General features: G+C 33.6%; 2 protein-coding genes and 1 long non-coding RNA gene across 4 annotated transcripts in view; 1 reads left to right on the top strand and 2 right to left on the bottom strand.

The window, feature by feature from the left end:
• The window catches only part of LOC120140826, a 26508-nt gene extending 10373 nt beyond the window's left edge, over positions 1 to 16135 (top strand). The window contains exons 4-5 of the long non-coding RNA XR_005517741.1: positions 3503 to 3505; positions 16006 to 16135. This is a non-coding gene — a long non-coding RNA (uncharacterized LOC120140826). The remainder of the gene's footprint in view (positions 1 to 3502; positions 3506 to 16005) is intronic.
• LOC120140823 (casein kinase II subunit beta-2-like) lies at positions 5587 to 27413 on the bottom strand. Its single transcript, XM_039155805.1, has 7 exons — positions 27403 to 27413; positions 14125 to 14130; positions 7817 to 8124; positions 6838 to 7062; positions 6380 to 6489; positions 6122 to 6287; positions 5587 to 5931 (listed from the first exon to the last, which is right to left on the bottom strand). Exons 3-7 carry the CDS (start codon positions 8046 to 8048, stop codon positions 5801 to 5803), a joined length of 864 nt encoding a protein of 287 aa, XP_039011736.1. The 5' UTR covers positions 8049 to 8124; positions 14125 to 14130; positions 27403 to 27413; the 3' UTR covers positions 5587 to 5800.
• LOC120140824 (calcineurin B-like protein 1) lies at positions 12897 to 15994 on the bottom strand. 2 transcript variants are annotated; one of them, XM_039155806.1, is made up of 9 exons: positions 15888 to 15994; positions 15371 to 15537; positions 14971 to 15053; positions 14586 to 14645; positions 14073 to 14181; positions 13931 to 13983; positions 13690 to 13770; positions 13237 to 13349; positions 12897 to 13149 (listed from the first exon to the last, which is right to left on the bottom strand). In XM_039155806.1, the coding sequence occupies exons 2-9, from the start codon at positions 15447 to 15449 to the stop codon at positions 13086 to 13088; spliced, it is 642 nt and encodes a 213-aa protein (XP_039011737.1). In that variant the 5' UTR covers positions 15450 to 15537; positions 15888 to 15994; the 3' UTR covers positions 12897 to 13085. The 2 variants fall into 2 exon arrangements, with proteins under 2 accessions (XP_039011737.1, XP_039011738.1); XM_039155807.1 differs by lacking the exon at positions 15888 to 15994 and having other exon boundaries at positions 15371 to 15555.

Below are 27413 nucleotides of genomic sequence, written 5' to 3'. Positions count from 1 at the left end.
TTGATCCTTGGCCAGACATAGAATACAACCCTTAAAAAAGACACTGAAATTAGAGGGCACAACCAGCTCTTATATATACACTCAACGAGGATGAAAGATTGCACCGCGTGACAGTTGATAGTAAACATGCATAACAAAAATGTTGGTTTCTTTACACCGGTTGTCGAATACGGTGCAAGTACGTACTCATTAGCTCGTGATTAGTTCACACATAATACGATCATTCGTGATAATTATACATTTGGAAATCACCTTCTCATGTTTGGATGAAGAAATTATCATAAGCCTATAATATAATGTTATTAAGAATGTCAAAATCTTGTAAAATGAGAGATAATAATCATAATCAGAATAAATTGTTACAAATACATAAATGTATAATTGATTTAAGAATTAAGTTAATTTAAATTAAATCCAACTAAGTCCATTGAGTGATTCATTGGTAAGAGGAAATATTATTCTTCATAGAGATCTCAGGCTTCAATAGCTGCATCTATAATATGTGTAGATGCGTTATCAAATAGGTTAATAAAATTCTAAATAAATATTATTTTATAATCAGCTCAAACTATTTTAAAAAATAAACTTAATTAGAAAATTCATATAAGATTTACATAAAATAAAATTCAAATTCAAGTAGTGAGAAACTTAAAATCACGTCTGTATTTATGATATTATGATGAACTATATGTCAAGTCTTATCAGAGTATTAAATTCAAAGAAAGTACAGATGTTTACATTTTACCAAATTGATACCTTTGTCTCATTGTCTGTTTATTGCTTGCCCTATTTTGATTTTGTCTCTATTGATTTTTACCCTATAATTCATATCCATCATTTACGAGTTGGTCCACCAAAATCAGCCGTACATGTTATAGGATCTAAGGTTATGTTATGTGATTTAAATGAAAAGGGTTTGCCTTTGCTTATAGGGTCTGCCACAAAAAAAAATAGGATACTTTAAATTAAATGTTATCAAATTATACTGAAACGAATATTTTAATTATTAATTTTTTTAAAATTATTTTTGTCAAATTATTTCAAAATGATCACTATTATCGAGCTTTTACGCTTATTATAACGATATAATGATTATTTAGTAACAGTTAAATAAATTTAATGATTATTTAATGATCACCGTTATAAATTTGGGGAGGGAGAATGAGTTTAAATCTCATCTTTACTAATATCCTTCCACTTAATAAAAAGAATTAAATTGTAATTCACGTAGATTTCCCAAAATGTACAAATATATAAAATTTATTGTTTATAAAATCAAATACATATATTCTAAAATTGTAATGTATTTTAAAACACTATCCTAATATCCTACAAAAATGCATTTATGCAACATATACTTTAATAGTTGTAGAGAAAACATTACCTACCGATAAGAATTTTTGTTTAAATAAATTTAATTATAAATTAATCTTTTTATAATAAAATTAAGGGTAAATTATATGTTTAATACCTAAACTATTATTTTTGTCCTGTTTTGATACCTAAACTTTTATTTTTTCCAAAATAATATTTAACGTTTACTTTTTGTTTCGTTTTGGTATCTCTCTGTTAAAAACTTAACGTTTACATCATTCATCACTCAATTATATTCTCACTCCTATTTTAGTCACTAAAGTCTAAATTTTTTTAATTTAGTTACGTAACTTTCAAATTACTCTTAATTTAATCACTCTAACCTTCAAATTTATTATTTTTCATTTCAATTATATATTAATAAGATAATAATAAATGTCATGTAACAAAAATTATTAATAAAATAAATTAGAATGATTAAAACATGAGCAATTTGAAAGTTGAGTGCTTAAATTGAAAAACATTCAACTTTAGTGACCAAAATATACATGAGTGAGAAGATAGTTTAGTGATGAATGATGTAATTTACCTATACAAATTACCACGTACAGAAGTTCCGTTATATTTTTAACGGTGGACTACCAAAATGAAACATAAACTAAATGTTACGTATGATTTTGAAAAAGATAAAGTTTAAGTACCAAAATAGAACAAAGATAATAGTTTAGGTATTAAACGTATAGTTTATTCTAAAATTAAATTTAACTATAGAATAAAACTTAAATCAATTGATGGCCGAGCTATGTAAACAGTGCCCGTGTCTCCATTTATGTAGGCAAAATTTGTACAATAAGCCCATGTGAATGCCAGTGGATCACTTAGCTTAGCTTCCTATATACCTATATAGCTTTGGACCACCCTTTCTCTACCTAATCTATGTTGCAAAAATTTCCAAGGCCATTAAATTCTACAGCCGTTGCACTTTGATTTTCTACAAGGCTCATTTAAATTTGAATTTATTGCTTTTTAAGTATTAAAAACATTTTATGCTTAAATTTAATAAAATATTAATCAATAAAAAAAATTCATGCCATGGTAGATCGAAATACAAAATAACTTGTTTTATAAAGTTGTGTAAATAATTCCATCTTTAAATAAATTTAATAAATCCTATTGATGCATGTGAAGACAGCTTGCTGTGATGATGCATTGAGAATGACTAGAGATTAAATTTTGACGTCACTCTCTTTATTCTAAACAAGATTTTGTTTTAGAGATAATTTTAAATTTTCATTGAACTTTTTAGTATATAATTTGATATATAAATTATAATTTTGTATATTCATATATACAGTTATGAATTTGCTTCAATCATGTATATGAAATTAAAGTATTAAAATATATTCCTTTTTACTGTTAAAACCGAAACTAAAGTATTTGTTAAAAACAAACTATTCATACAATTATATAAAATTTCTATAAGAAAATGTTTTTTTTAAATAGTTTTCAAGAATAAAAATATTTTAAATTTTATATAAGAAAAAAAATGAAAAAATGACTGTACAATTGGAACGCCCTTAGAGCCACATTGGATCCAGACAACAACGGCCTGTTATCTTTCCACCGCGAGGAGAGGGAACTTTTCGCTGCTCTGTGAAGCCAGCCTCACGCAATGTGCTCCTGTCTAAGTGGTACGAGACCCATGCCTTCGCATAAGACCCATAGTCCAACTCCTCGCTTGGAATAGGCAGGCCAGAGAACAGTCATCACGGACCCACCTCTGAAGAATGTGCCAATATCCAATCACCTTAATGCCCCCACTCGGGTCACAAATAGGCGTTACCCAACTCGGCGAACTGATGAGTTCTTCACTTCATATTTAAATAGCATAAACTTTATATACTTTGTCGGTGTGGGATTAATTCTCCTTTTCTGCCACTTCAGTTGAGGTGCTATCCCAAGCGTGAAACCACTATTATACTCAAAATTATAATTTCCAAATATCAAATAGAGCAATCTGAATGAAAAACCTACGAATCACGAATGATTCTCTTTTTTTGTAGCATTGCTTTTGTTCTTTTATGTTCAGACAAAAGTTCCATAGTTGCAGGCTTTGATCAGATGCATTCACATGAAGCTTTAACACAATTAAATTGATTTAAAAGGGCTCACAGAATGCTTATAGAAGCAAGTTTAATAATTGGATCGAAGTAAAACTACTCGGGTGTGACTGCCGAATACGGATATATGGTCTGATTTCAGCCTAAGAACCCCATTTTTGTCGATCAGTATAGCACCAGCAGGAAGATAAGATTTGCATCATCAACAAATAGAGATGAACTTAAAGAGACAACTTGTGAATTTAAGTGCACCAAATTCTCGTACAGGAGTTTGCATTTTAGCAACAATGGTCAAACTTTTACTAGGAGACTACATCATCAGCCGTCCATCCCATTATCACCAAGTCTGGATATCACTGATCTTCTTCTTGGTCAATTAAGCCTTCATTGCAGACACTGAGTCATTGAGTCGAGTCAGGGCGTCATCAAACAGGGTCAAGCAGTCTTTTAAAGCGGGATGAGGGTGGAGATCGTTGAGGGACATGAGCGAAGAAGAGAGGTTCAAGAGATGGGTGGACACCCGAGATCGAGAAAGACTCCTGGGTTGAGACTTTTAGAATAAATTCTAGTTTTGTTCCTTAAACTTTTAAAAATTATTAAATAATCCTTAATTTTAGTGAACTATTATCAAATAATCATTAAAATTTTTATTAGTTTGTTACAAAATAATTATTACATTTATACAATTATTATGATCTTAATAAGCATTTTGTAATATTTTGATGAATTTAATAATTATTTAATAATATTTAAAAATTCAACAATAAAATATCGTTTTAAGCATTAAAATCCTTGTAATAACGGTGAAAATTAGTGAGATCAAAAACAAGTAACAATGATGTGTTTTTTATTATTATTCTCACTTTCTATAAGTTCTGGATTTTATTAGGCTAATTGTTAGAGTATGTGTTATTTTCTATAAATCATATTAACTTTTTTTTTTATTTTGTTTAACTGACGGTGACAGTTACTAACCATCAATTCTTTTTTTAATTTTTTAATAAAAATAATTCTACATTTGTGACATGTTTTTCTTTGTCTTTGTGACATATTTTTCATTTGCTTTCTTGGTCATTTGACCCCTTTTTTTTATGTTTTTTAAGGATGAATTTAACGACAACACAACTGATCAAGATAACACTAATTTGTAATCTTGTTGATATTCTCTACTATGAACCCTCAGATTGAATTTGGATATGCGTCTTTGCGTTCGTGGATAGTTTCTCACAACACTCGACTTTGATTTATGATCTCAATGCTCTTTCAATAGCTTAATCCCTTTTTGTAGTTCATTCACCGATACAGTCAGATTTGTTTGCATCGGTTTTTTGTTCGAGTCTTTTGGTTAATTTTTTAATGTTTTCCATGTATGGTCTATATATGATCTAAAGTGACTATTTTCAGTGCTATAGAAAAATGTCTAAATTATATATTTAATTAATGATGATATTTGCAAGCCCTTATTATAATTTTAGATATTTTCACCTTTTAATAAAACTAACTACTTTTATTAGAAAAAATACTCATATTTATAAATGATTAATCAAAACCCATTGTATATCTATTCATATTATTTTTGTTTCTTTAAAAATTATATTCTTTTAATTAAATAATTTAAATGAAATTTCAAAATAAATAACTTAAAATACTTTTAATGTTTATATACTAGATTTAATTTTCATGTAATACAAAATTTGTTTATAATATATTATAAAACATGGCAAGACCAGGCTCCGACCTTGAGTATTTGAATCCAAGACCGGTCCATGCTTCGAACGAGCATAAAATTTTCAAACTTCATACTTTTACCCAAACTTTCCCTTTGAAAAGATTTAGTTGAGGGATTGAAAAATGTAAAGTAGATATCGGTTGCATCGTAGTCCATGGAAAAGTTGCAAATATGCACAACTCATTACAACACATTGATTTGGGGACTGTTGAGACCATATCCGAGAATAAGTGAACAAAGATAATCAAAATGAAATGTTCATGCAAGGGGCAAATTGATTGAAAAAGGAACATTCTTAGAAAATTTATATGGGACAATTGATCCACTAGTGAATTCTTTCTTTTAGGTGATACAGGATACGACATTCCGGGAGTTCGAGGCACTACACAGTGCAAATAAAATTCGGATGAAGAAGCCGGCTGATAAAATTGAAGATTAATACTTGCTGGTTGCAGAAATGATTTTATGGTAATTCATTTAGAACATATGAAAAGGAACTGAAACATGATTACCTCAAAAGACTACCAAACTATACCTGATTTTTCGATAACAGTACTTCCAAAAATAGAAGCCGAGGAATACCGAATACAAACTCGTCAGTAAACTGTTTCGCAGGAGGGAAGCTCTAATCCCAGTATTATGGGTTGTGGAGCTTGAACCCAAATACTCTTGGAACATAGCTTTGAGTCGCTTTTTGTGGCTTCAGGTGCGAATACATCATCAGGAACAGGTGAGGAAATGTGGTCCCGAAATAGGCTCCGTCGATGTCTAGATAGAAATAATTAAGGTAAAATCAAAACACGCCATGGCAGAAATGTCGGAAAAATAAACATTGATTGTATATATAAACTTTGATCATGTGACTATCATAAATGCATGGAAGTGGTAGAAAGGAAAGCTTATTCATGGCATGCATGCATGTATCAAGTAGCAATTAATTCAGTGACCAAAAGGATACTGCCTTGATACTTGGACCGAGGGTAGTAAATATCTTCGCATCCAGGGCAGTATACTTTTACGGTGCTTGACCGAGGGAAATCAGATTGACCAACCGGAAAACATGGCTGTCCACAACAGTAAACTCTTGGGCATCTTCCAAAATCGTAGTTCTTGTACTTGTCTAGCTGTAAAAGTTTCGAAAACATTGTTGTAAAGTTTTATATATTAATATGTAAAAATGGAACTATAACATCAAATACCATGGTGAGCTTCTCACCATAGCAGCCATTCCTTTGCTTGTCAATATGAACCGAGCATGAATCAGACCATAAAGCATTTCAGCGGCAGATTCAACTAATTCATTTTGCTCCTCCGTAAACATATCTCCTATCAATGTCAGCCCAACACAAATTACGCATCGCAAGAAACATGAAACAGACACTTGCCTTGTTGTTAGATGACATAAATACTGCCCCACTTAAATTAAAATGCCATCAAGAACATTAAATGCAGAAAAAATGGAAATCTTGCCATCTTTGATATTTAAAAGCAGTCAAATTAGAATGAAACCAATCATGAAACCAGATGCTTCAAAGAAAATAAATGAGACATATGTGAGCACTCTAAAAAACTAATGGCAAGATGCCACTCAAAGACTTCAACAAAATCAAGAGCAATCAAATTTTCACAAACCCTAAACAACTTGACATGAGAAGAAACATACTATGTACTTACCGTGTGAAGATTCAATATCTAAAATCAAATCAAGCGCATAATCGTAATAAGGAACTTGGCTGCTTAGCCCACAAAGGTTAAAATCATCTTGTATATAGTCATCATCAACTTCACAAAAGAATTCATTTCCTCTTAGATTGCAAAACCATGAGATCCAAGTCGTGTCATCCCCATCGGAACCACTAACATCTGACTCCTCTGTTTTGGTTTCAGATTCATCTGCGACTAATGTAATCAAAATTTGCATTAGCATTTGTCAATAACAAGCAAAATGGGAAACCATATGTCAATAACAAGCGAAATAGGAAAGCAGTGTCACCGAAAAAACCAAAAGGTAACAACCCTAACTTTGAAAACATTGTTCACAAAGAATAAGAAAATAGAAAAGAAGAATCTACCGAATGGACAATCGTGACACACTATAGTAAAATATTAAAAACTAAAAATATGGAGGTTTACTGCATATAAGCATTTCGTTTGATTTCGGAAATTGAATGCTCCGTCCAAAAGGGTTAAAAAGAAAAGCTAAAACCAACTTAGTTTCAATGCCGACACTACCTTAGAGTTATAAACACCGGTGTTGCGGAAATCTTATTTCATACAAATACAGGGTTTGGCCAATATCTATATAATCTCAACAAAGCAAAGATTGTGACAATATAAATTAAGAATATTAGCCTTATCTTATTTTTCTCACCCTTATAAAAAAATATAGGCATAAAATATTCACAATTTAGTTTACAACAGCTTCAATCACGTACATTTCAAAACCTTTGGGCAAGCTTCATTTCAGTAGAATCAAACAAACAGGAAAACAAATGAAGCATGCAATTTTAATCATAAAATTAAATAAAAGGTTACAGAAACCTATATTCCTCATATGTTCGCATATGGAAACTAGAAGAAAAAAATCCATTTTTTTCTAAAAAAAAGTTATAACTTAATTACTGAAAGAGGGAAATGTGATTAAAAATTATACCATTTGAGATGTTAGCTTTGGGTAGAGAACCGGAACGAGAGTCGCGATGATGATCAGGTGGATGCTTCCCCATGAGAAGGGAGTGTGCGGACTTATCCTTGCCGTTCGTCGTCCTCGAAGTGGACGGCGACGACCGTTCCAGCTGCTTATCAAGCTCCTCGCTGATCCATTTCCGATCCACAGACGCAACCTCTCCCTTGGACCCACCGGCCGCTCTCTCTCCTCTGTACATCTTATTATCTCTTCTCTTCTTATTTGCCGATGATATTAATCGCTACCGTTATCGCCGATTCATAGCGGTGATATTAATCTAGGGTTTCTCTCGTTCTTTTTCTGTTACAATAATAAATTTTAAAGAGAAAATCGTCTCAGTGACCAAAAAAAAGTTATAATATACGATTTTAACCAACTTTTTTTAGATTTGCCAAAATGACCAACAAAATCGCAACGCGAAATAAAAATCGCAACGCGATCCCCAGAATCGCAAATCAGTGTCCAAAATCGCAACGCGATAGTCAAATTCGCATTGCGATTTTCCAAAATCGCAACGCGAATATGAAAATCGCAACGCGAACACATAAATCGCAATGCGTATCCGTAAATCGCAACGTGTATCCGTAAATCGCAACGCGTTTCCGTATATCGCAACGCGTATCCGTAAATCGCAACGATAATCCGTAAATCGCAACGAGAATCTGTAAATCGCAACGATAATCCGTAAATCGCAACGAGAATATGTAAATCACAACACTGAAATTTTGGGTATATAACACTGAAATCATAAACTAAATCCCTAAATCGCAACTCATTCCATCTCCATCTATCACTCTCTCCGGCGACATCCGTTCCTATATCCAACGACATCCTTCCCAATCCGGCAACAGGTTTTAGTTTCGCAGCTCGTCTGTTTAGTAAATTAATTTACAACCATGAAATCATCTAATGTTGATCATGTTTGGATAGATTTGTGTTTTGGAGGGTCATGGGATAATGTTCATGGTGTTTTACAATATATGCCTTTACCCATGAATCTTCAACTAAAATTGTCTTTACAAAAGTTAACTTATGAAACTCTAATGCTACGTGTTTCAAATAAATTGAATTTAGAGCCCCTAAGTGGATTTAGGCTATCTTATCAGAGAAATGGTAAAGTTTATTTGTTAACCGACAATGAAGATGTTGAACGATTCATTGCTTACATTAGGGTTTCACAAGATGATGTTACATTGTATGTTGTTGAACCTAGAAGTAGTATTGTTGGGTCAGTAGCGGGTAGTAATCAACTAAGTTTTTCTCAAAACCCACAACCTTTCTCTAATCCAAATCCCAATCAACTTTCAGCACCAAATTCCGGTTTTCGTATTGACCAGTTAGACGATGATGAGCCAACAGAAAAAATTGTGAGTACTAGTCAGTATTCGAAATTTGGTCTTGGTCAATATCCGGACTTTGATATTGGTCAATACACGGATTTTGATGATGTTTCAGAAGAAGAAACAGACCATGCGTGTAATGATATTGATATTGGTCAATACCCGAATTTTGATGATGAAACAGCCGTTGCCGAAGAATGTAATGTTGATGATAATGAGGAGGAAGTTACGACTGTGAATGAACATGTTGAACATCCATTCTGTAATTCATATAATCCTGAAGAAGAAAAAGAAGAAGAAAAAGTCCCCGAAGAAAAGAAAATGCCACGGGCGTATAACTGGAATATGCCAGAATTACTTCAGATACCGGAAGAAGAGTTGATAAAGAAAGCAGTTGATTGTTACACAAAAGTTATTCGTATCAAGAAAGATGATTGTTTTGATACAAAGGAAGACTTGAAGATAGCTTTATATACGAAATGTGTGGAAGATGGCTATCAACTAAAAGTTAACAAATCAAGCAAAGATCGTTTCGAAACAAGGTGTATGATTGACAAAAACTGTACGTGGCGTATGATTGCAAAGAGAATAAAAGATTGCAAAATGTTTCAAGTTAGGACTTTTATTGATAAACATACATGTTCAAGAACCCAAGTTTTTCCTCACCATAGACAGGCAAACAAAAAGGTGTTGGGTGGTTTTCTGGCTGAGTTAATGTTTTTGAATGGCAGGGTATATCGGGGACATGAAATTATGACTAACATGAATGCTCGGTTCAAGATTAGTATATCATATTCTCAAGCTTGGAGAGCCAAATGTTATGCCTTGGAATTGTTGAGGGGGTCGCCAGAAGCATCGTTTGCCCAACTGCCGGCTTATTGTCACAATTTAAAGCTGAAAAATCCTGGGTCGGTAACTCATATCAAAACAGATAGAGATGGACGCTTTGAGTTGCTGTTTATCGCCATTGGTGCTACGGTTAGTAAATCAATATAATTTTGTTGACTCATTTTTGTTAGTTACATGCATTTCACATTTAAATGATTATATTTCTTGTGTATATTATTTTGTAGATTCGTTCGTTTATTACTTGCATGCGCCCAGTTATATTTCTTCAGGTCGTCGACATGTAGGTTCGGCTTCTCCATTGACTCATCCGGAAAAACCCGGGATAACCATGATGGGCGGGCGATATGACGAGTGTACCGGCCTACATCATCGTGTCCGAATCGTAGACCAGTGATTAAGCAGAACTCCTTCCGCCCAAAGCAAGTATACGCTGGTGGAAAATGAAACCATATCTCTTCCTCACCACGTTGTATACTGTCGGGTAGATTTGATGTCATGGTCTGAAGCCACAAATGGGTCAAATTAGCATCTCCACCCGGATGCTGTACTCTCAGCCATGGCCCGAAGCAGGTTTCCTCAAACAATTGTCTTTGAGCAGGTGAAAGCTTCGAAGCAATTGTAGTGGCCAGGCTGACTTTATTTCTCAAGGTCAATTGAGCCGAAAAAAATTTCTACAAAAACAATAAACATACCAAGTTAGATATACCAAAAACTACACTGTGAAGATATACCAAAAACAATAAACATAAAAAGTAGTAGTTTATTCTTGAAACTAAAATTTGCAACACTGTTTTGTCTTTTGGTTGAAATGAAAATCGCAACGAGAGAATCGCAACGCGAAATGACAATCGCAACGAGAGAATCGCAACGCGAAATGAAAATCGCAACGAGAGAATCGCAACGCGAAATAAAAATCGCAATGCGATTTTGGTTTCGCGTTGCGATTCTCTCGTTGCGATTTTCATTTCGCGTTGCGATTCTCTCGTTGCGATTCTCTCGTTGCGATTGTCATTTCGCGTTGCGACAGTCATTCTCTCGTTGCGATTTTCATTTATCTCGTTGCGACTCTTCTGCAAATTGAAACTTGAATGGATTGCATTACTTCAACCAAAAGACAGAACAAAGACAAAGACAAATACTAACTTGAAAATCGCAACGAGAGAATAACAACGCGAAATGAAAATCGCAACGAGAGAATCGTAACGCGAAATGAAATCTAAGTGAAATGGTTAATCTATTATTGAGATGACCAGTAAACTTATCATCAGTTTCAATATGAAAAACCTACAATAATGCAAACATTTCAAAATAAAAATAATTAAAAAAACTAACCCTCGGAGGTTGATTTTCCATTTCTGAATATTGTGAGGGATTTCTGACCGTGAATGGTTGTGAGGGATTTCGCCGGAGATGGGGACGGAAATCTTCGGAGATGGGGACGGATTTCTTCGCCGTAGAGAGTGAGAGATGGAGATGTGACTGAGTTGTGATTTTAGGTTTTAGGTTATGAGTTGCGATTACGGGATTTTGTCTTAATATTCGTTTTTGTAATTTGAAAATAAAATACGCGTAGCGATTATAATGGCGCTTTAAATATCGCGTTGCGATTTACGGATACGCGTTGCGATTTTATGTATTATCGTTGCGATTTACCGATACGCGTTGCGATATACGGATACGCATTGCGATTTACCCATACGCGTTGCGATTTACGGATACACGTTGCGATTTACGGATACGCATTGCGATTTATGTGTTCGCGTTGCGATTTTCATATTCGCGTTGCGATTTTGGAAAATCGCAATGCGAATTTGACTATCGCATTGCGATTTTCAAGAATCGCGTTGCGATTTTGGAAACTGATTTGCGATTCTGGGGATCGCGTTGCGATTTTTATTTCGCGTTGCGATTTTGTTGGTCATTTTGGCAAATCCAAAAAAAGTTGGTTAAAATCGTATATTATAACTTTTTTTTGGTCACTGAGGCGATTTTCTCTTTAAATTAGACTACATTATTGGTAACTTTTATTTTCGGTATATCTTATTTTGGCAAAATCTGTGAAATAATGCTTTGGAAAAAAAATTTCTCAGATAATACAGTCGAAGGATTATTTGTTCATCTGGGACAAATGCTACAGTTTACCATAGGCCGTCATATATTCCAAATGACCTACGTTGGTCGTCATGTGTTCCGAACAAGAATTACCTAAACCATAGCTAAAACAGATTGTTCAGAGCAGCCGGCAACCTCGTAGATCACTGTAACAATCACCCCAAATAAAAAAATAATTCATGGACTGCATTATTCCATGATTTTTTTTCCGTTGCATTATTCCACAAAAATTGTCATCTTATTTTAGCTATGATTTTTAAAAATAAAAATATTTAAATCATCTTATTTTTCTCTACATCAAAATGAATGTCTTATACGTATTCAAGACGTCAAGAAGGAATGAACAAATTCAAATTCTACGGTCCAACAATCGTCGGCAAAGGCAATTAACGGTTAACCACAATGGTGATAAACGACGGCAAGAGACTTTAGCTAGATTCATAAGTTAAATTAATATTTTATTTAACATTTAATGGTCAAATTAATATTGTATTAAAGTTTAAAAGTCAAATTGATATTGTATTAGAGTTTAACAGTCAAATTAATATTGTATTTAAAAATTATAAGTTAAAAAAATTAATTACTATCGATAAAATGTAAGAATTTAATTTTGCTACCGAATTGTTTATTCTAGCCATAGCCAGCATACCTAATGTCTTCAAGCGATTATTTGAGCAACCTACCCAAATTAACACAAATTAAAATCTAAACATATATTACCTACAAATCAATTGATAAAAAAAAATTAAACTTGAAAAATGTGAATTACAATAATGCACTACCAGTGCTAATCACATTTAGCTGGCTATCTTTATGAATGCTTTGATAGCTTTAGCCTTCATAACAGCATCTAAACCTATTTCCTTCTTCACACAAATCATGTAAAAAATGCATCTCAACGCAATGCATGCATGATCCATCACATACTCCAACAATCATGTGGCAACTTCATCAACTTCGGAATGAAAAATAAAGCTTGGAAACGTCGTCGTTATATCCCTGCATGATTCATAATGTGCGATGGAGGCTGAGTTCCCCAGAGACTTGAGGTTTCTACGTAAACCGATTATTGTTGGTAAAACATACCTCAGGTATGGAAGGGTCATGATTTTCAACAGTGATGGGTTACAGGAGACGAAGTTTTTCCATTCAGATATATCAATCTTTCCATCCTGATTCATGTCAGCATCCAAGAATGTCTGCTCACAAATTGTCACGGATGAGTAAATAATAGTAAATTAAGTAAAATCCAACGAAAGATTTTATACATATATAGAGTTGCAAATTACACGCACTGTTGGATAGAACTTAAATACAATGCCAAATATTCTTTCCTCTATTCTGACTGTAAACCGGATACCTAATACGGGCGATCACATATTCACATGAAATCTTCTTAGAGGTATCCATTTCAAAAAATAGTCTACGACTCAGCAGCTATTGACTCGAAATGATTTCCAGGCGTGGTGGAAGATTTTCATCAGTACAATAAAAACTTACTTTATGCAGCCATACCACAACATGACAACAAGCTCTCACCTTATCAAGAATTGCCTCGATGGTTTCATCAGCCAACTTCATTTCAGATTCACATAATAGTGCGATCAGCATTTGCTTGACCTGCCAAAATCACAGAAGATAAATTTGCCTGCAAGAGGTTCGGGTAAAAATGTAATGGAATCAAAATATGAATATGGGTCATGTGCAGCAATATGTAATCTTTAAAACCAGTTCTGTTCTGCATGGTATATAAATATCAAACATGTAAGTGCCAACATACCTCGTTACGCTCGATAAAACCTGTTCCATCCATGTCATAAAGTCTAAATGCAACTGCAATGTAAAACAATCAACTTAGAAAATAAGATGGAAGATGAACACAATTTAGGTATTCAAGATAATTATATCAACTGTTTACTTACAATCAATTTTGTCCTCTTGTGAGACACTGGGATGGAAGACATTGAGTGCTCGCACAAAGTCGCCAAAATCAATGACCCCCTTCTTCTTCGCGTCAAATAAATCGAAGATCTGCATGTAGTAGAAGTGTGCAGAAATAAACCAATTCAAATCTTAGAAATTCTCTAAAATACTCAATTCATACTTTCCATATTGGTATTAAATACATGTTTATAGAACGAAAATGAGACAGGGTACAATACTCTACTGCAACCTGGACAAGAAATACTGCAACCTAGAGAGATATTTATCCCCTCAAACCAAATTTTATATCTGTACTAAATTTTAAGCATTTGTGCAAGATAAATGTGATAAACACCCCCACAAAACAAACCTCAACCCCGTAAATAATCATGCAACCTAGTCACTCATTGGTAGCACAGGACATGCCATCCAAGTCCAACATGATTTAGACAAAGCAAAATGAAATTTGAAACTTGAATTAATATTGAACTTCCCGTAACAAAATATATTACCCGATTTGCGAAAATGTTTTCCTTCTTCATATTCTTAAAGAGAGCTAATTGAAATTCTTCCTGCATGTATAACAGAAGAGTTAGATGGGCACCAAACTTCGTGTGTAAATTTTCAAAGTTGACTGAAAAGGGAAGAGTGAGAAAAATATACTCTAATGCTAAGAAAGCAGGAATGGATTATGTTACTTGAACTAGGCTGTGAGTGTCAGACATGGATGTTTAATATGGATACTTCAAGAAAAATAAAGAGGCATAGTAACACAAGGGAGGAATACAAACAAAATAGCGAAGTGATGAGAACCATTCAACACATCATCGACTCACACTTGATATCAGGTGTGGTAATCCTAATCTCAAACTACATTGACACTATTGGTAACTGTACCTTGTTGATCAGCCCATCATCGATCACTGAACTGCTAATGCTCTTGAATAGCTCAAAAAGTGCTTCAACTTCACTAACACTAACTGCGTAAGAAAACCAATCAAGTAGTCAAATTTGGAGCATAAAAACAGTCAAAGATTAGCAAACTATATAATCTATCTCAAGCTGATTGAAATTTTCCCATTCCCAGATTATCATAAAAACAACAAACCAAGAATAATTTGAAGCAAAGTCATGTTTCTTGACTAATAGTAGAATTAGAAAACCCCAAAACAAATAGCAACAGTTCAGCTACAGACAAGAAAATGCTAAGAAAACATTGGCATTTCGCCTCATAAAACCAATCAGACAATAGGCCAAATGAAATGAACAAAAAATTTATAGTAATTTGTAAACTTACAAGCAGTTTGAGAAGCGAGAATAATTGGGTCTTCGTGTCCGGGGTATTGTCTTGTTACTTTTGATTGAAAGCAGCCCATTTACTCAAAAAAAGAATAAAAGATAAAAGATTGCTAGACTAGAGCGCCAAGGCTTTACTATGTTCGCTCAGCAAAACCATTTTAAACCCTGCATGTTCATCCACAATATTAAGACTAAATTAGCTTAGAAACCAAAATAAAAAAGGCAACAAATGTGCTAACTATATCAAAAATATCTCAGTCTAACAATTATCGAAATTTTCGGTAAAATACAAATTTAAATAACGTGATTACAATTGAATCATAGATCGTTCATCAATGCGACAGCCAATATAATATATATAATTCAACTTTCCGAATAGAAAAATCAATCTATGTTTTTTCTTTTTTACAAAATTTCTCCACCAAACAAACAACATTAACAATAATTTATTATATATATATATGGGGAAAAAGCAAACTCGAAATTTTCAAATAACAAAGAAATCAGAAACTTACAGATCGAAAAATTCATAACCTTTAGATGGAGCTTCGAAATCTCAACTCTCTCCAAAAGAACGAAAAAATTTGTATGAGACTGAGAAAAGCACAGAGAAGATTATATAATAACACAAAGATGACTGGTTAATCTGACGGTTGAAATTGGTTTGATCTGATCAGAAGATGGAAAAGCCCATTTTTACGCTGCTCTCTTCTTTTTTAGTACTCCGTAAATTTGCAGTTTTATTGTTTTCGTATGTCCAAAAGGAAGAAAAAAAAAAGCGAAGCACCGGAAGAAAATTTTATTTAGTTTTGGGTATACTACAGATGTAGTCACTAGCCTATTTTTTTTCTTATTTTAGTCACTGAATTTTTTTTTTTTTTTGCCAACAAATAGGACTTGGACGGTTGGACGCCTTATCTGCACATGGTTTTGACGCGAGTGGTCGAATTCCTTTTACTTTTATTATGCGTCGAGAAGGAATTCGGAATATTCTCTCTTCCGTGTTAATTAGGTTAGTCGTTAATTTCTACTTTAGTTTCGCTTTTTGCACTATACAAAAAGCCCACTACAGGCATTTTTATTATGAAATGTTCATTTTACCCTTGTATTTTATATATATATTTAAAATTTAATTTTATCAAATAAAATTATGATTAATTTAAGATAATACTTTTAATGCTCTCAAAAAACTCTAGCGTTGTTAGATCTTTCTTTTTCATCTTTAGTTAGCAGGTCGAGGCATCGGTGTTGATATTAATTATCGATCGATGATATTTTTTATTTCTTTTTATTTTTTTTGTCTCATATCTTTAATTTTCATTTGTTATTAATAATTTTATCTTTATTACACATTTTTCTTTTGACATGTTTTCCTCTGATTTTGGCACGTTTTTTTGTCTTTTGTCTCGATTGTTTAGGCTTTTTTTGTTTATTTTTTAAGGTTAGATTTGACGTCATTGCAGTTGATTAAAATGATATTTATTTGTTATTTTGATTAACTTTATTATTTTAGACTCTCATATTAGGTTTGGATATGCGGTTTGCACGCGTAGATAATTTTTCACAATGCTTGGCTCTAATTTGTATTTATCAATAGTCTTTAAATAGTTTGATTTTCTGTTGTGGTTTTTTATGATGCAGTCATATCTTTTTGTATCTATCTTTTGTTTGAATTTTTATGACGTTTTCATCTTTTTCTTGTATAGTCCTTTTATGATATCAAGGGATTAATTTCTTGAATTAATGGTTATAAGAGAATATCCTAATGATGTGTTTAGTTTACTATTATGATTGTAAACATTCATTGTAATTTTAGATATTTCTCAAATTTTAATAAAATTAATCACTTATATTGTAAAAGAAATAGTTTTAACCAATTTGGTGTTACTTATGAAAAATGATTTTGAAAAGTGTAATAAAAAAGTACTATTAAAAGTATAATTTAAAATTTAAATGTTTGAAATTGTTGTTAAAAAATAATTTTGAAAAGTTAAAATGTTCATTTTAAACATTATGTTGTAAATTAAAATTATAGTATTTGAGGATAAAATATAATTTTACCTCAAAAGTGATTTTTTACATTAAAAGCTTGAAATTTGAGTTTTTGAGGTTGAGCTGAAAATCATTTTTTTCAATTATAATTTTAAATTATTTTTTGGGTGTTTAGAATTGTTTATGGGTGAAAAATCATTTTTTCCATTAAAATCGGATCAAATTTTGAATTGGATAAATCTTTTTTAAAATTAAATCGAATCAAATTAAAATTTAAAATATATGTTTATTAAATTAGATTAGTCGAAAATTTGATCCAATCCAATTGGTTACAAACCCTAAATTCAATATATCTTCATATATTTATTTGAGAAAATAACCTCAGTGACTGAAAATTCCTTATAATATACGATTTTGACCAACTTTTTTTCAATTTGCCAAAATGACCAACAAAATCGCAATGCGATCTCTAAATCGCAACGTGATCTCCAGTATCGCAAATCAGTTTCCAGATTTGCAACGCGATTTTGACTATCGCGTTGCGAATCGCAACGCGAATATGTAAATCGCAACGCGATTCTGACTATCGCAACGCGATTCTGACTATCGCAACGCGATTCTGACTATCGCAATGCTGAATTTCAAATTCGCAATAGGTTTTAGTTTCGCAACACAAATGTTTTGGGTATATAACTACGCAGCAGCAGTAACTCATAACCTAAATCCCTAAATCGCAACTCATTCCATCTGCATCTATCACTCTCTCCGGCGACATCCGTTCCTATATCCAACGACATCCTTCCCCATTCGGCAACAGGTTTTAGTTTCGCAGCTCATTTGTTTAGTAAATTAATTTACAATAATGAAATCATCTAATGTTGATCATGTTTGGATAGATTTGTGTTTTGGAGGGTCATGGGAGAATGTTCATGGTGTTTTACAATATATGCCTTTACCCATGAATCTTCAACTAAAATTGTAACCCCCACAGACCGATAAGGGTAGCCCGATCTGATCCGGGAAGTCACATTAGGGCCACCGGAGCGACCTACTGTAAAAATAGCGGAAAATTTAAAACTTTTTATCAGAACATGTAAACTTATAAAATCAGTTTTCACTATTTAAAAATAAAACAGATTTCCAAACACGTATATAAATCAAAATACAATTACATGCCCCCTAATCACATGTACCATACTCTGCAACAACGTCGGAAGAACTCCCTTACTGAAGTCCATAAATGCACTGGTACAATTCTTTTAACCTGAAAAGGTGAGTAATAGAGTGAGCTTTGGAAAGCTCAGTAATACAGAACTACCAGATGATGCTGATGAACGTGCATATACAGATAAATATTTATTTCCTTATTGTTTCCGAACATTTACATATTTTTATGCTGAGCAAAGATCCTACTGATATTTCAGGTGGTAACGAACAATGAGTTTTCAGTTCAGAGAAATATTTTGGATGACTGAGTTCAGGAGATCAGAATAGGTTTTCTAGTGTGTTCCCAAAAACCATGTAATTTTTCAGATCTTTTTAAAACATATATATATATATATATATATATATATATATATATATACCCTCATCCGTTCACATCATAAATGTAGAGGTTCCCCAGAACCATACACCCAACCGCACATACCATTTAGACCCTGAGCACAAAGCCGAGGAGTCTGCAGATAATCTTCCTCCAACAATAAACCCCCCAGATAAAACATTTCTCCGTCGGTAAATGGAGATATCAGAAATCAAAACAGAATTCATATCAGATATCAGAACAGAATCCAGATCAGAAATCAGAATAGAATTCAGGTAATGTATCATAACATAATTCAAGTCAGAAATCAGATAAAATATTTATATGATTAGGGAACACACCAGAGTTTACAGGTATTATTTAGAGGTACTGTATCAGGCAGAGAAACACAGTTCTTCAGTATGTCGATAGAATGTTGGAATTTAGAATCACTATTGGAAGAGTTCATTAACTGACAGAATCATCAGTTATTCAGAATGTGAATTATCAGGATCATATCTTATTCGGACAGTTTTCAGAAGTTGTACGTAATCAGAAGGGTATTCAAAATCCTTTGCATCCATGTCAATTGATCGGATAATCGAACAACTTGATAACGAAGATTCAGAACCTTAACAATTTATATCCACTGGTCAATTCATTTCTCTTCCAGGGTATTTACTTTTTAATACCACAAATTCTTGTTCATAGATCACCTTCAGAATCACCGCTGAATAGATCTTCCAATGATCTTTATTTCATTTCCAAGCTTTCACGATATCATGAAATACTGACGGGCTTGATTTGTAGTTCATGTTCCATAAGGACAATACATCTTATAAACTCATCAGAATTTCCAGACTTATCCAATTCACTTACTTAATCCTCAATCATTGAGGTTACTTAGCTTATTTAGCAGTTAAATCCATTCCAGTTACTTCGGGGGTTTTCAGAGTAATTTAGACGTTACTAAATTTTAGATACATGTTGTACTTCCATTCCATTCGATTTGGTCTTCATGGTTGATTTATCGAACATACGTCCAATTCTTAGTACTGAATGCGATCTAGAGTTGAGTTGAGTTGAATAATTCCAAAATTATCATCGAGCCAAACTTAAGAAGAAGAACACACATTCCAGTAATATCTATGCCATTCAGGTATTGACATAGCTTTAGGGTTGATCTACTCACTTAAATTATGTTCCATTACTTTTAAAGGTAGGCTAATACCTATGCTTATTAAGATTCCTTAATTAATCCAAAGCATTTGCTTGGTATAGGTCATGAGGGTATTTTGGTCATCTTGATGTCCAGTTTTATTCTATTTATTTCAGAGCTCGAGGATATTCAATCATTCCTGAGCTTGGTGATATTCTTGGGTCATTTTCATTACAGGGGTATTTCGGTCATTTTACATATCTACGCTATCTCAATATTTTCCTGTCATCCGGTCTTATTATTTAATTCAATATTATCATTTACTTCAGTCCTTTCGAACAATTCTGACAGCATAATACCCCCGATAAATTACTCTTCAAGTATTTACTCATTATTCGAATATTTTCGGGTCAAGTGTCTTCTCATATCTTACAAACGGAATATCATGAATTTTTCTGTACAAAGACAAGATCTTAACAATTAAATTTGTATTTAATCGAGTTAAGTATAAATCCTCAAAGTATTTTCTCATTCAGGGTCAATTTAGATTATTTTATCTCTCAAGGGTATTTTCGTAATTTCTTAACCAGATAATTTCGATATTAGCTCCTAACGAAAATAATATAATATAGAGATTCTATGATTAATTGCTTCCTCAAACATTCTTTGATCTTGAAATGATTCATTAAAAGACTTTTAGAATCTAGCATAAACTTTATTGGGGTTAAAAACCGGTTATCCAAAATTTCCAAGTAAAACTAACATTTCTTATGCACATCAATAGTTTTAGCAGATCAATAATTCTTTTTAGATTTATTAATCAACTTCCAGAGATAATTCTTGTCATTTTCCAACATAAGGGTAATTTCGTAATTTTACCAAATCGAAATATTCTCATAATTTATCATCTAAGTACCTTTAATGAGATAAATTATAATCTACAATCCTTGGTTGATTCTTTTATCACTTAATTCCAGAACTTGTAATTTAATTCCAACTGTCCTCCAATTTCTTATAATAGTCATCTGAGCCATATTCAATTATCTACTTTATACTGTATTCATATCTAGTGTAGATCTTCATTAATTACACATATGAGACCAAACATTTCCATTCATGCATTTACCAATACCAACATGTTCTATTAAGCATAAAGAGATAGTAAAGTATTACCTCGATTTTCGTACAATACTGATCGACCATAAAAATTCTATTCGAATGCCTTTGATCTTCAATTCAACTTCCAATAATTCCTCATATACATATCAACATAAATTATATCAGAAACGGAGCTTAATTACGATAAACGGATCGAATCGGGTGATAAATAAGTGAAAGACGGCTTATCGGGTTCGAATTTGGCAAAACGAACTTCGGATTCGGATTCAGGACGTCAAATGCATAAAATATGACTTTTCAAAAATTTGGAATTTTCAGTCAAAATCAAAGTCAACGGGTTTGACCGGCAATTTCGAGGCCTTTAGGTTCGAATTTCGAAAAACAGACAGCGGAATCGGATTTGGAACGTCGAAAAAATGTCAGGATAGGTATACTCGGTCGAAGTCAAAGGTCGTTTAATACCCGGTCAAAGCCAGTCAAAGTTTTGGTCAACAGTGGTCAACGTCGGTCAACGGTTCGGGTCGGGTAAACGGGTCGGGTCGGGTTGTGACCGATCAAACCGGTCAACTATGCACCAAAACTGGTCAAACCGGTCATTTGTTTCTTCCCCACGCGTAGTGGCGGCGCGTGAACAGTGCTAAAATCCTGAAAAAATTTCTAAAAATTATTTTGCGCGATTTCGAGATACTTACAAAGCTCGGTTCACAATTTTGAACGGCGGAGAGCTCGATTTCAACAAATCAGAAACTTTGACCGCTTCACCTCCTCACGCGCCGCCGTCGACGGAGACCAAGGATGACACCGGTAAACTCGGAACGATGCAACGAACACAATGGTGCGGGAGGTGTCGTAAACGGATGACCCGATCGTCGTGAATCGATGAAAAACCAACTAAAACCGAGTTATTACCGACGATACTTCTGACTGAAATTCACGACGAACGGCGATGATTCACGACGAAAGGTTTGAGGGGTTTTGTTCCTCGATTGACAACGAACACGATGGTGGTTTCGACTCGTCGTTTGGAAGTTGGACGGCGAGTAGATCGGAGTTCAAAGAGGGGTTGACGGGAGAGGGAACTGGAAAATTTTCTAGAAAACATGCGGGGGATTGGGGTTTATAACATCTCATATTTAAAAATGGTAAACCAAGAGTTTAGCCACTGAACTTCCTGCACTTCATAAAACGGTCTGTCAACTTTAAAATTTTACAATTTAACCCACTGTTTCTTTCAAAATACCAATTAAGTCCACCACTTTATAATTTCTAAATTTTAGCCCCTAAATTGGGGTGTTACAAAAACTATCATTAAAAAAGTTAACTTATGAAACTCTAATATTACGTGTTGCAAATAAATTGAATTTAGAGCCCTTAAGTGGATTTAGGCTATCTTATCAGAGAAAAGGTAAAGTTTATTGGTTAACCTACAATGAAGATGTTGAATGATTCATTGCTTATATTAGTGTTTCACAAGATGATGTTACATTGTATGTTGTTGAACCTAGAAGTAGTGAAGTTGGGTCAGTAGCGGGTAGTAATTAGCTAAGTTTTTCAACCCCAGTTTATGGTGCTCAAAATTTAATGGTTCCACCACAATTTCATCACCAAGCAAATTTTGTTTCTCCACATTTCCAATACCAAACACAATCTCAAAACCCACAACCTTTCCCTAATCCAAATCCCAATCAACTTTTAGCACCAAATTTCGGTTTTCGTATTAACCAGTTAGACGATGATGAGCCAACAGAAAAAATTGTGAGTACTAGTCGGTATTCGGAATTTGATCTTGGTCAATACCCGGACTTTGATCTTGGTCAATACTCGAATTTTGATGATGTTTCAAAAGAAGAAACAGACCCTGCGTGTAATGATTTTGATATTGGTAAATACCCGAATTTTGATGATGAAACAGCCGCTGCCGAGGAAGATGTTATTGATGATAATGAGGAGGAAGTTACGACTGTGAATGAACATATTGAACATTCATTCTGCATTCATATAACCCTAAAGAAGAAAAAGAAGAAGAAAAATCCCCGAAGAAAATGCCACGGGAGTATAACTAGAATATTCCAGAATTACTTCAGATACCGGAAGAAGAGTTGGTAAAAATAACAGTTGATTGTTACACAAAAATTATTCGTATCAAGAAAGATGATTGTTTTGATACAAAGGAAGACTTGAAGATAGCTTTGTATACGAAATGTGTGGAAGATGGTTATCAACTAAAAGTTAACAAATCAAGCAAAGATCGTTTCGAAACAAGGTGTATGATTGACAAAAACTGTACCTGGCGTATGATTGTAAAGAGGATAAAAGATTGTGAAATGTTTCAAGTTAGGACTTTTATTGATAAACATACATGTTCAAGAACCCAAGTTTTTCCTCACCATAGACAGGAAAACAAAAAGGTGTTGGGTGGTTTTCTGGCTGAGTTAATGTTTTTGAATGGCAGGATATATCGGGGACATGAAATTATGACTAACATGAATGCTTGGTTCAAGATTAATATATCATATTCTCAAGCTTGGAGAGCCAAATGTTATGCCTTGGAATTGTTGAGGGGGTCGCCAGAAGCATCGTTTGCCCAACTGTCGGCTTATTGTCACAATTTAAAGCTGAAAAATCCTGGGTCGGTAACTCATATCAAAACATATAGAGATGGACGCTTTGAGTTGCTGTTTATCGCCATTGGTGCTGCAGTTAGTAAATCAATATAATTTTGTTGACTCATTTTTGTTAGTTACATGCATTTCACATTTAAATTATTATATTTCTTGTGTATATGATTTTGTAGATTCGTTTGTTTATTACTTGCATGCGCCCAGTTATTATAGTTGACGGAGCACATTTAAAAGGTCAATACCTTGGAGTAAACTTATTAGCAGTAGCCATGGATGCTAACAATGTGATACTGCCAATAGCTTTTGGGGTTGGCAAATCTGAAACCTCTGATTCATGGACATGATTTATGGGGCATCTTAGGGATTACATAGGTCCTATTAGCAATCTGACAATCATATCCGATAGGGCAAACTCAATTGACAACACTGCTAGAAGGTTTTTCCCAGATGCTTTTCATGGACTTTGTGGTGTTCATTTGTATAACAATCTAAAATCAAGGTCTGCTGGTATAAAAAATCATAAATAGACATACTGGAAGGCTGTAAAAGCTTATCGGGAAGTGGATTTTAATAAGCATATAAATTGTTTAAGACGTGTTTTGCCTCAGTGTGCTCAAACACTAGAAGATGTCGGGTTTGAAAGATGGTCAAGAGTACATCAACTTGGAGCAAGATATGGTTTCATGACGTCTAATAGTGAAGAATCAATCAACGCTCTAAGTCGTTATTCCCGGAAATTACCCATTACTATGTTAATGGATTTTTTTCGAGCCTCTATTCAACAGTGGTACTACAAGAAAAGAAACCATGCAGGTATTATTTCTTTAAATTCGTAACTTATCATATATTTTACTAAGTATTTTTTATTTAAATTTACAGGAACATTGGAACATCGTGTTACACCATGGACTGAAAAAAAGATAACGAAACGTGTTTTGAAGTCAACGTCATGGAGAGTTGAACCATGTTCAAACACTTTGTTTGAAGTACTGGATAATAACTTAAATGGGCTTGTCGATCTAAATGCAAAGACGTGTAGTTGTATGAAATGGAATACATCTGGTTATCCGTGTGGCCATGTTATAAAAGTTGCTCTTCATCTAAACCAAGATGATTCAAGCGCATACGCTATGGATTGCTACACTACAGAAGTATATCGACAGACTTATGCCGAGATTATCTACCATATTCCACATCCTTCTGAGTGGGACATACCAGATGACTTACAAATAGTTTTGGCACCAGCCATGGATAGAAGGCTACCTGGCCGACCAAAAAGTCACGATCGTATACCGTCTAAGAGTAATGAGAAGAAGAGATCGACATGTAGTCGGTGCAAGGAAAATGGTCATACAAGGTTGACATGTGGATCACCAGTGCCATCACAATCATCTTTTCCTCTACCAAAATATGGATCCTCATCAAAATCCAAAGCTCATATGGTGTCAAGAAAAAGGCAATCAAAATCGCAATCAAAATCAAAATCCCAATCACAACCGGCTTCACCTTTTGGGACTATTAACTTAGGTGATTTTTAAATGCAAACGTTGTATTATGTGTATTTTATGTGTAAACTTTTAAAATTTTCAGTTAGGTATGTATTAGTAACTTGAGTTTGAACATTGCTATGATATGTTCAGTTGTTATCACTTATTACACATTCATTTGAATATCGCAACGCGAATTTGACTATTATGTGTATTTTATGTGTAAACTTTTAACATTTTCAGTTAGACATGTATTAGTAACTTGAGTTTGAACATTGCTATGATCTGTTCAGTTGTTATCACTTATTACACATTCATTTGAATATCGCAACGCGAATTTGATTATCACAACTCAAAAATCGCAACGCGAATTTGACTATCGCAATGCGAATATGACTATCGCAACGCAAAAATCGCAACGCAAATTTGACTATCGCAATGCGAATTTGACTATCGCAACGCGAATTTGATTATCGCAATGGGAATTTGACTATTGCAACAAGAAAATCGCAAAGCATATTAGACTATCGCAACGTGAATTGACTTTCGCGTTGCGATTTTGGATTTCGCATTGCAATTTTGACTTTAGCATTGCGATTTTGAGTTTAGCGTTGCGAAAGTGTACATTCAACAGGTCTTTTGCCTTCAATATGATGCAGTTTGAAATCAACAAATCAACTTTTACATTTCAATCAATTAAATAAGCACAAATAAGAATTATTTACACATCAATTAAACAAATCAACTTTTACAAATTAATTAAACAAGCACAAATAAGAATTATTTACACATCAATATTAAACAAATCAACTTTTACAAATCAATTTTTACGAATCAATTAAACAAGGAAAAATGCTAATAATTCTTATTTTCCTCATCAATTAAACAAATCAGACTTTTAAGAATCAATTAAACAATAAAAAAATATACCCCAAACAGTTGTTTATGCATCCATACATCAATTGCACACAGCTCACTTTAGGATTAACCTGCAGAAACCAAACATTTGCTCAAACAACACTTTCTACACATCTAAAACGAACAAACAACAAATTATTATTGAATTATAGGTACTTAACAAAACTTGCATTTGACTTACAAATTGTTTATGGACACTTTCATAACGCGGATGCAGGTAGACAGCGTCTCACATATATCGCTCTAGCCATAAAATGCCAAAACCACAAGCCTACTGCACCTCTATCTCTATCGGTGGGAGGTAGAAACTGTGTACTTCCTGTCGTCAAACGCTCCAAGCACATGCATACGAGAGGACTACAATCCCCTCTGGCTTCCTGCGTTTGTTGTGGCGCGATCTCGTCTCTGATAACTGTAACATTGAACTTCTTTGGCTTCTTGTTTCCAGAATAAGTCCAATAATTAATCGCATCCAAAAATTTAGCCAAATGAGAGCTCCATCCCTTAATAATATCTCTCAAATCATACAATGATATGTAATTTATCATGCTGTCATATACTATTGTCTTCAGGGATGGGAGTTGAAGCTCGACGAGAAGCCAATGAGTACGTTCCAAAACAGGGATAAACACCTGCAATCATAAGGAATAATTCAAATTGCGCACTTATTTATGAACACCTTTAAAATATTTAAAAAAATAAATACTAACCTTATCGACCTCCCACCATACAAGATAAATTTTAGCTTGTCCATTAGCCAACACATATGATTCATGTCGTTGATTTTTCAAGTGAACTACGTGAAAAGACGTCGGCATAATTGTATATCGCGTTTTTTTTTATTTTTCTTCAATTTCCTTACTATTAGAAGACGTGACACCCATGCAACAATATGATGTTTTACAAAAAAAGACATATATTAGTGAATTACATAAATTTAAAAAAAATAATCAAAATGAAATATAAGAAGAAATATAAGACTTACCCCCCATCGAAATAGCCTTTGTCTTCAACCCCTAATAACACACCCCACCAAGACCGATCAATCAACAAATGCATATCATCGTTGAGTTTGTATATGTCAGCGTAACACCCTTGGCTCCGCTCATATAGATAAAAATCAACTGCGATCTTAGCTCAAAGGGTATTATCCAGAATTGTTTCCGGTAGTTGTCTCCTCTCTACTTCATCTACCGGAATGGTACTGGCTAGTAACTCCTACG

This window comes from Hibiscus syriacus, unplaced genomic scaffold (assembly GCF_006381635.1).
Source record: "Hibiscus syriacus cultivar Baekdansim isolate YM2019G1 unplaced genomic scaffold, ASM638163v2 tig00110788_pilon, whole genome shotgun sequence".
Classification (NCBI taxonomy): Eukaryota; Viridiplantae; Streptophyta; class Magnoliopsida; order Malvales; family Malvaceae; genus Hibiscus; species Hibiscus syriacus.
The sequence above is the reverse complement of the archived record's forward strand: the minus strand, read 5'-3'. Positions and strand labels throughout refer to the sequence as shown.